Below are 9,103 nucleotides of genomic sequence, written 5' to 3'. Positions count from 1 at the left end.
CCATTGTGGCCCGACCCTACTCCCAGGGGTCATGATTTGAACATGCTTGAATCTATATACTTCTTTGTAAAATTTTGATCGACCGTTATGGCCCCACCCTAGCTGCAGGGGTCATGATTTGAATAAACTTGAAACCTCACCACCTGAGGATACTTTCACATAAATATGACCGATCATCCTGTTCTCGAGAAGAAGAATTTTTTGAAGTTTTTTCCTATAAACTATAAAACTTTGATTTATCATTGTGGCCCCACTTTTCAACATTTGAAAAAACTTGAATCTACACCACCTGATGCTTCCATATAAATATTACCAATCATGGCTTTACTATTCTTGAGAAGAAGATATTTAAAGATTTTTCCTATATATTTATATGTAAATTTCTGACCGTTCATTTTTTTTCCCACCCTTCCCCCAGGGGTCATGATTTGAACAAACTTGAATCTACACTACCTGAGAAAGCTTCCACATGAGTTTCATCATTCCTGAACTTGTGGTTCTTGAGAAGAAGATTTTTTAAATGCTAATTTTCAATAATTAAAAATTATTTCCCCTTGGAAGAGGGCCTGGCCCTTCATTTGAATAAACTTGACTTCCCTTTACCCAAAGATACTTTGTGGCAAATTTGGTTAGAATTGGCCCAGTGGTTCTTGAGAAGAAGATGAAAATGTGAAAAGTTTACAACGATGACGACGCAGACGACGACGACAACGACAACATCAACAACGACAGACAATGGACAAATTTTGATGAGAAAAGCTCACTTGAGCCTTAGGCTCGGGTGAGCTAAAAACATGAAGGGACTAGCTAACATTCATCATAGGACATTCTGCGTCTTGTCCTTGTTTCATTCTTAATCAATGACGTTCCTTGGAGACGCGAGTATTGCAAATGTTCTCGATTTTGAAGAACAGTTTCTTGTTCTCTGTTACCGCACATTTCAAAGAAAAACAAAGATACCTTAAAGCGGTAAAAAATTACGAAGGGAAAGACAATCTTATTGAATATTTTCCACCATGTATCGTCATAGAAGGACTTCAGCGTGTAAATGGATGAAGGATATCTGGCTTTTGGCAAAGAAACGACCATCCAAAATCCAAAGTTATTTATTACCAGAAGAAAATACATCAACTTGATGCCTTTTTGTCTATTTTCATGCATGCCATCATGTAAAGTGATTAAGTATATTGTTTGAACGAATGTATTTGTAATTGTAATAACACCATTTATTCGTCTGTATATTCTTCGATTGAAAAGGAACTGTAGCTATCGAAAAAATTAGAAAGAATATTTGCAAAAGCACAAACCGAAAAAACAACATTGTCCATATGCATATTAATGTCTCTAGATCTGATCCAAGGATAGGTTGCGAGTAACGTTATATTTAAGAATAGAAACTGTAAAATATCGAAGGTGAAAACATCCCTGTTGAAATAACGGTAAAATGATGACATTGTCATCTCATCAGGATTTGCCGCAACAACAACCATCAGGACAGAACCAAAGGCAAACAATGAAACCAGCATACAGTACACACCTTTCATTGCAAATTCAGTCGTTTGAAAACCAGTGATTTTGTTCAAGATGTAACGTGCCCAATCAGGAGCATTCCATTTGCTTCAGGACAACACCTGAACCAGTAATGTTAATTGTTTCTGATTCATCAACGGGCAAAACTTGTGCATAAAGGTGTCCTCATGCTTAGGACCATCAAATTGCTTTATTTTTTACGCCAACAATTCAAGAGTCATAAGAAAGAATTCCATTTTTAGTGGAGTTCCATAAGGATGAATAGTATGAGCAATATCATCAAACAATACGTCTATAGATGCTGATCATCCTTGAGAAGGTTCTCCTGAATGCGATATGTTGGATTCATGGATGATTATGTAAATTTCATTAATTTCCGTATCAGACCAAACACAGAGGTTAACAGCAATAAGCAGAATAATTGCTATACCTATACATTTATTTGCTACTGGACTATTCGAATCGTTAGAGCAGTGATAAAAAAGTTGGAAAGCTTCTTAACACACAACAAAGTCCACTATATGACGCAAAGCATTTTCCTTGGTTTGTTAAGGCATCAATTAGAAAAGAACCTGTGGTGAAAAATCCAAGAACTAGAAAGAAAACCCTTTAAACAGAAAAATTTACATTTCCACGACACTTATATTTATAAACAGTGTATGAAATCAAACAAATCTGATCTAAAGCACCAATTACAACAACCTGTGATAAGAATTCCACTGAGGGCAACTCCATATTGTGTATCTTGATTTAGACTAACACAAGACGAAAGACCACCTTTAAGCAATCACTTAATGGTAGCTTAATGGTGACTTAATGGTGGCTTAAAGAAGTTAATTCCTTTAAGCCACCATTAAGTCACCATTAAGCTGCAACTTACAGGTGCTTAATGTCCAAACTTCATTAAGCTACCATTAAGCCACCATTAAGCTGAGCTTAATGGTGACTTAATGGTCAACCCTCATTAAACTTTTACGCATCTTATATAGAATCTTTGAACTAACTTTTAGTTATTTTAATATCATTTACGCAAAATCTATTCCAACTCATAATTCTGTCTCGATCATAATTTCTACGAGTTTTTTGTCAACATGCATAAACTTAATCACTGGGAACAAAGTTAGCTAATAGCCACAGGGGCTTGCTCGAGGTGTCTATTTTTTTCTTAAAATCATTTACAGTGATAATAAAACAAGACATCCTGTATCAGAACCGTATATTATTTTTTTTAAATAAATCATTATTACATGCGTTGTTTTTATTTTTAGTGTATATGATTTTTAAAAATAAATAATTATTACACACCGTGAGCAAGTCCTTGTGAAATATCATAAATTTACAATACCAAAAATCAATTTGTTTTTAAAATTATCTATATTCATGAACACAAAATATATATTACTTTTTAAAAACAAAATGGTATTTTTATTTCATGTGTTAAAAGAAACATTCCGCTACAGAATTCACAGGAATATAACTATAAAATCTCATGAAAAAAAAATCTCTGTCCTTTTTTTTTGGGGGGGGGGGGCTACTGGTATACAAATGTTTAGTTTTCAAAGATTGACTTTTACCATGAAAAACTTTTTAATGGCTTTTACATCATGAATAATTCTTATTAATTCGTTATTTTTTTTAATAATGCAGCGGTAAGTATCTGTCAAAATCTAGTCGGTCTTCAATGATTGTTATTTCAAAATCGATTTTCAGAGGAACGGCCGATCAGACTCAACATGACATCCGACCAGATGTATACACATTGAGAAACGGGGTAAGATTAACAGATGATCAGTGTACAGTAAACCGACTGGTGAGACAATAGACCTTAATTAGGAGTCCCCCCGTCCCCGGTTAACTAACAGGAAACTATACATACACAACGTACACTGACAGATTTTAATGATCAATTATTTTTAAAAAAATTAAATTTAACGCAAGCATATAACAAATTAAAAATTATGATTCATCGTAAAAAGTCAATTATTTTGATACCCATTATGATACAAAAAGAATTGAAACTGAATATGATATTCTAAAAAAAGTTTTTGTAAACGTAATTAACCAGGTAACTCTTACGCGAGGATTGTCACTAAATTGTTGACACAGAAACCGTTAATATCCGCAGTATATTAAAAATAATAGTAGAATCTGTTTTTTCCTCTTTCTTTTTCGATGATAGACTTTTGTGTTTTATCTACAACAGTGGGACGGACAACTTCGGAATGGACATTTTTCCGAACTTGCGCACCCTTTTCCTTTAAAGCTATCATCTTAGGGTTTTTTTTAAATGGTGGGGTTTTTATAATCAAATTGATTTATGAAAAAAAAAATTCAAAATTTTCTGCTAGTTTTTGAGATATTTGAGTTCAAAAACAAAAATCCCATGGGGAAACATGAACTTAAAAATACTCCACAAAAAACCCCACAAAAACCCCATGGGGTTTATTTTTCACCCCATGGGGTTAAATAACCCATATTATTTTTCGTGGGGTTTTTTAACCCACGTCTCACTAAAAATAAAATGTGGGGTTTATTATCCCATAATTTTTTATGTGGGGTAAAAAACCCCATATTATTTCTCTTAATGCTTGTAATTATCAAGTGAGAATTATAAAATAAATATTGTTTGGAGTTGCAACATAAATTAAGTACAATACATGTACATTTTTTATCAACTTTGTAACAATTTAATTAATTTTTTTTTCAAATTCATTGATATACAGTACCTGGCCATAATTGAGTCATAATTTTATTTTTACACTATATATTTCATTGAAAAACCTATTTTCATAAAAACTTGTTGTGAAGTCAATTTTAGCTCAATTTTCATGATTTTTTCACTGAAACATGCAGAATTATTCAAATTTTCTTATCTTAAATGATAAACAAAATGATACTTAAACTATTGAGAATAAATCATAAAATATTGTCATGACAAAATTTTCTAACCTCAAATTACTATGATTTCTTAACAAATTGAAGTCTTAAAATTTTTGTTTTGCACTTGACCTGTGATTTTACGGTAATGCATAAAGATAAAACTATTTTGAAATAATGTGAAGAAACTACAACAAATTCTGCATTTTATGGTGTTTTAGACATTAAAAAGAAACAATAAATGACTCTGCAAGAATATTTTAGAAAAAATGTGTTTCCTAATGAAATATATAGTGGAAAAATAAAATTATGACTCACTTATGGCCAAGTACTGTACATTTATCACTGCATATGTAAATTAGACATGGCATAAGCATGATAAGAAGGGAATTAAATTATATTTTTTTGACTGACCCGTAAGTGAAAAAGTAAACAAATACGGATTAAAAGTTTGAAAGTTAATATATTCCAAGTGGGGGAGAGAAATGAATATAAAAAAAGACATTGGAGTGGACCGGCAATTTCATCAGAAAAACAATGTAAAAAATAACGTGACTTTGTTTACGCTAGCGTAGCTCACAGGTTATTGTTTTCACTATTTTACTGATAAAACTGCCGACTCCTCAGTCCTGTGACCTGTTATTGAACACTGTTGATCATGAATCACATAGTAATGATAGTTGTTCTACTTACATGGAGTTTAGTTTGAGCTCTGCTGTTTGTAGCATAATGGACTTGATTCAAACAAAGACAAAAACTTCTCTACTTTTCAAAGAATGTTTTTGAAATTGATTGAAAGAGACCAAATCAAATCATGACTTGTGATACTTCGGGTGCGTTCAGAGTACTACCGTTGGCTGACAAAAGTTACCATTGGTAGAATTTTTTACCATTGGTATGCCATTGGTACCAAAGTTTGCCGAAAAAATTTACCATAGGTAGATTTTTCTGCAGACGAACTAGAGCTCTGTTAGCGATGGTAACTTTTTTTATGACGTCACGAAAAATGGCGGGTATGGCATATGTGCTTAAAGCGACAGATTTTTTATCTCAACTTTTTCCTTTAAACCTCGTTGTTGCAGGAAAAAATTACCGTATATTAACAAAGGCTTCAAACATTCAGCATATATCTGACAGTAAGTATGCACACTTTCTGATATATAGTCTTATAAAGTGACCGTTGACGAATGAACAGATTTCATTCGGAATTTCCTCTGTTCTTACACGTTAGTCTATGTGAGCGGCGCTTTGCACTGCTTACTTAAACAAATATATATAATCATATAAGGAATAAAAACCATTTTTAAACTCATTCCCAGTTCCTTAAACAAATTATATATATCGGGAATACCCGGATAGGTTGGAAATTTTTTGGTAGAAATATGACAATGTTTTAATCATAGTAAATCTTAATTGATACTTTACCCTGATATTAATGAAATATGTTCAAAAACATTTATTTATTTTTGATGTATACAAATAAAACAGTTTTCGCCAATTTTTAATTAAAAAATTATTTAGAAATCTGTCTCAAAAATATAGTCTTAACATGCTTACCCGTTTATTTTTCTCACCATAGTCACATAAACGATACAAATATTATCTTTTTAGGCCTAGTATATGAAAAATTAATAATACTGAGTTATGTTCAGCTTGTTGCATTGAACAAATCAAAAATGCTGATAGAACTTAAGGTTTTATGATCTTATGGTAATTCATTAATTAACATTTTTTCTTTTCTTAAAATTACTAGATCTTGATGTGGTATCTAATCAATTAGAGAAATTACTACCTCCTGACCCCCCGAAGGATCCAATATTTATTGACTGTATTGATGGAGAAGTAGTCATTCCACAAGTATTATTCCGAAATGATGAAACGCAGGATAATAGTGAAAGTAGCTCCTCATCCTGTCAAGCCAGCACCTCAGATCGTGTTCTTCCGCGTGATCAAGCCAGCACCTCAGATCGTGTTCTTCCGCGTGATCAAGCCAGCACCTCAGATCGTGTTCTTCCGCGTGACCAAGCCAGCACCTCAGATCGTGTTCTTCCGCGTGACCAAGCCAGCACCTCAGATCGTGTTCTTCCGCGTGATCAAGCCAGCACCTCAGATCGTGTTCTTCCGCGTGACCAAGCCAGCACCTCAGATCGTGTTCTTCCGCGTGACCAAGCCAGCACCTCAGATCGTGTTCTTCCGCGTGATCAAGCCAGCACCTCAGATCTTGTTCATCCGAGTGATCAAGCCTCAGATCTTGTCCCTCCGAGTGAAACAGAATTCCCCATGCACCAAGATGACAATAGTGATTGGGAAGAGTCAGGATCAAAATCAAGATATGAATGGAAACTGACAACAACCAGAAAACTCCTAAATATATTAGAGGAAAAGAAAAAAGTTGCACCAGATTCTTTTTCTATAAACAAAAAGATATGGGCGGGACTATCAAAAGAGCTGTCCAAAAATGAAGTAAATCCCCCGTCTGCCAGTCAATGTCGTGAGAAGTTCTACACATTAAAAAGAGGCTATAGAAAATTTTTGTCCGAATGCAAGAAAACTGGAAATAAAACCCCTAAACCATTTAAGTACGAAACTGAAATGCAGAGTATACTGGATGGGGACCCATCGTTCAAACCATTATTTCTTTGTAGCTCTTTTGGTTTGAGAAAAGATGATGCTGACCGTGAGTCAGATGAACCTGAGGAAGATGATGATGCAAGCACCAGCAGTGCTTCAACTTCAAGACCATCAACTCCTGTTCCTACAGCTACATGTAAGACAAAGAAAAGAAAAATTGATGAGATGAGAGAATACTTTGAGGAGAGAGATAAAAAATTCTTTGACATAATGGAAAATATGCAGAATAGCAATAAAGAACTCTTGACAAAATTAATTGAAAAATTGGGCAAATAGGGACTGAGTACACAACACCACACATTACAAATTTTTTGTCTGTATAACTTGACGAATATTAACAAAACTAATTAGAGTACAGTAATAAGTCCTTATCACTGCACAAGTGAAAACACTAGTCAGGGTTAAAGTAAGCATCCTCTTCTTTGGATAAGTTGTTATTATTTTGACATCCTGAGATACACTAATTAAGATGTCTTTCATGTTTTGAATTTAAACATTTAAAACTCTTTTTATTTATATTTAGCTATACAAAGAAATTGTATTTATTTTCAGCTATACAAAGAAATTGTATATTTTTTTTTATTTTAAAAATGAATAAAGTTGTTTAAGAAAATGTTTAATGTTCTGAATATTTGCATTGAACATGGAATATTAAAATAATATTAAAGTATTGAACAAAGTCAACAGTCTACTAATTGTAGAAAATGTTATTGATAGTTCATATCAACTGGTTCATCATCTGTTGTCTGGTTTGAATTCCTTGGAGTTGATGACCGTCATGGGCAGGTGGCATGTCAAAACAAGCTTCAAATTCATCTGGTACTTCGATAAAGTCTGTGTCTGAAATACATAAGTTATGTAAAACACAAGCAGCAAGTATAGACTCTACTAGGATTTTAATTTTTGAAGACTCAAATCGCAAAAGTCTCCTAAACCGACACTTTAATAAGCCAAACGATCTTTCGATGACTTGTCTGCTACGGCTGTGCTCCTTATTAAATTTTCGTTGTTGCTCAGTTAGGTTGCCAAAATTCCGAAAAGGTGTTATGAGCCACTGAAGTAATGGAAAGGCTGAATCCCCCAATATGACATAGCCAACAGGAATCTTTTCATCACTCTTTTGAAAAAGATCTGACATTCGCATTACTGTTGCATCATGCGTGCTTCCAGGATTTCCTGTCCAAACATAGGTAAATTCCATTTTGGAATTGCAGCATGCCAGAAGCACCACAGAGTAAAATTTCTTTCTATTGTAGTAGGCCTGTGGCTGGTGTTTGGGGGCCTTTATCGGAATGTGACTGCCATCCAAAGCACCCACAACATTTTGAAATTGACAGTTTTCTCCAAATTTTTGACATGTTTCATTTAGTTCTGCTTGTGATAAAGGCCATCTAATTACTTCTGCCATAACACTTATCAAGGAGGAGGATACTCTAGTAACACTAGCGTGAAAACTTCCTTTAGATGTACCAAACCTATCAGCCATAGATCGAAAACTCTCAAGGTTTCCTAAGTACCACAAAAACATCAACAGTTCTTTTTCAAGGTTAGGGGCAGGGCCCTTTTGATTGTTGTAAGCGTTAACTGTTGATAATCTCTGGCACGTACTCTCAAATGTGTCTCTGGACAAACGAAAATGGGTTTTAAATTCATCAAGTGTATACGAGGGTATAGTAACCTCATAGTAATGCCTCACTCTAGTCATTTCATCTGAAGATCTACGCAAGTTTTGTAGGAGAAAATAATCTGGAAGGGAGAAGTACTTCATTGAACTAAAAAAAGTATTTCTAAACATACTCTCTTGTTGTAAAATGATGCATGAAGCAATTATTATATTTTCTTCGTTGGACATTTTCTTCTAAATAATAAGCCAATGGTAACCAATGGTACACCAATGGTACCATTGTTAACATTGGTGAGATTCCTACCAATTGTACCCAAAAAACCGTTCAGAGTAAATATGGGCCCAATGGTACCAACGGTACAAATTGTTGCCATTGGCAAACAGGTGATGGTACCAATGGAAATACTCTGAACGCACCCTTCTAATTCCTCATTTTGGCAC

At 34.0% G+C, this 9,103-nt stretch overlaps 1 protein-coding gene across 1 annotated transcript; it reads right to left on the bottom strand.

The window, feature by feature from the left end:
* Positions 1-7,756: 7,756 nt before the first annotated feature.
* Positions 7,757-8,743, bottom strand: LOC134235238 (putative nuclease HARBI1). Its single transcript, XM_062717375.1, has one exon. It carries the CDS (start codon positions 8,741-8,743, stop codon positions 7,757-7,759), a length of 987 nt encoding a protein of 328 aa, XP_062573359.1.
* Between the last annotated feature and the right edge of the window lie 360 nt (positions 8,744-9,103).

The sequence above is a fragment of the Saccostrea cucullata genome, unplaced genomic scaffold (assembly GCF_032062105.1).
Source record: "Saccostrea cucullata isolate Sc308-1 unplaced genomic scaffold, CSIRO_AGI_Scuc_v1 ctg3279, whole genome shotgun sequence".
NCBI classification, from domain to species: domain Eukaryota; kingdom Metazoa; phylum Mollusca; class Bivalvia; order Ostreida; family Ostreidae; genus Saccostrea; species Saccostrea cuccullata.
This window is presented reverse-complemented; position numbering and strand designations above follow the sequence as displayed.

Excerpts from the sequence above, each read along its gene's own strand:
- LOC134235238 (XM_062717375.1), bottom strand. The coding sequence starts at position 8,743 with ATGACTAGAGTGAGGCATTACTATGAGGTTACTATACCCTCGTATACA.